At 46.8% G+C, this 1,111-nt stretch overlaps 1 protein-coding gene across 1 annotated transcript in view; it reads left to right on the top strand.

Annotated features, from left to right (window-relative positions):
• Positions 1-459: 459 nt before the first annotated feature.
• Positions 460-1,111, top strand: part of CLRN2 (clarin 2) — a 5,483-nt gene continuing 4,831 nt past the window's right edge. Inside the window, exon 1 of the mRNA XM_010157980.1 lies at positions 460-712. Within this exon, the coding sequence (XP_010156282.1) occupies positions 460-712 (253 nt within the window). The remainder of the gene's footprint in view (positions 713-1,111) is intronic.

The raw sequence follows: 1,111 nt of genomic DNA on the forward strand, positions 1-1,111 counted from the left end.
GGCAGCTCCGGGCGGCTGAGACGCCCGCGGAACCCGATGCCAGATGAATGCCCGTGCTGGCACACGGCTTTTTAAGAAACCGGCTCACTGTATTCCGGACCTAATTCTCTTCCCATGAGTTTACAGTAAAGCACTTCATGTCATTTGAGCAGGACCATTAACATGGGATGAAACATTAGCCGGGGGAGAGCGATAGGATTACTCTGCAGCAGCCAGCATCACGGCCCTACAGTGTCACAAAGCTGCCGCTTGCAGCCAACTCAGGATGTCGTCGCAGCAAAATGCATTTTTGCGCTTGATTTTTAACCGTACAGATTAACTTCTGGAGCTTCAAAACACAATGAGATGTATTTTGACATGCCTGCTATTCATTTGTGGATTTTGGAGCAAGAGAAAAATTGGGAAACATGCCTGACTGCTGCGGAGAGGCCTGGGAGATGATTCCTTGAAGCCAGGAGGATGCCTGGCTGTTGGAAAAAGACTTTATTTGCCTTGGCGTCTCTAGTAAGTTTTGTGTCTTTTATCTTGGTTCTCGTTGCAATGGGGACCCCAAAGTGGATGACTGGAAAGATCCTTTGCAAAACAGGAGCCGAGTTGGTCAACGCCTCAGATCCAGAGCTGGTCAAGTTCATTGGAGAAATGTACTACGGCCTCTTCCGAGGTGGCAAAATACGCCAGTGTGGGCTGGGCGGGCGGCGGTCCAGTTTTGCAAGTAAGTACAGTTTTGGTTGAATCTTTAGTAGAATGTCTAGTTCAACTTTAAGAGCTCTCCATTCTGTTTGTTTACAGAACTTATGCACATCGTTATTATTAAATGTATATTTGTGACTGACTTGTGGTCTTTATGATTTGGGATCTGAGCGTGAATGTTAGATCTCTGACAAGCCAGCTTTTTTCTTCCAGTTGTGTTCTGTAATCCTGGAGTCAAGATTGGAAAAAAAATCCCTAGGGCTAGATTGGGTGCCATCCTTTTAGTCTTGTGAAGGGAAGGAAAGTCATTTGGAGATCATGGAATCATAGAACCATGGTTTGGGTTGGAAGGGACCTTAAAGACCATCTAGTTCCAACCCCCCTGCCATGGGCAGGGACACCTTCCACTAGAACAGGTTGC

The sequence above is a fragment of the Eurypyga helias genome, unplaced genomic scaffold (assembly GCF_000690775.1).
Source record: "Eurypyga helias isolate BGI_N326 unplaced genomic scaffold, ASM69077v1 scaffold14378, whole genome shotgun sequence".
NCBI lineage: Eukaryota > Metazoa > Chordata > Aves > Eurypygiformes > Eurypygidae > Eurypyga > Eurypyga helias.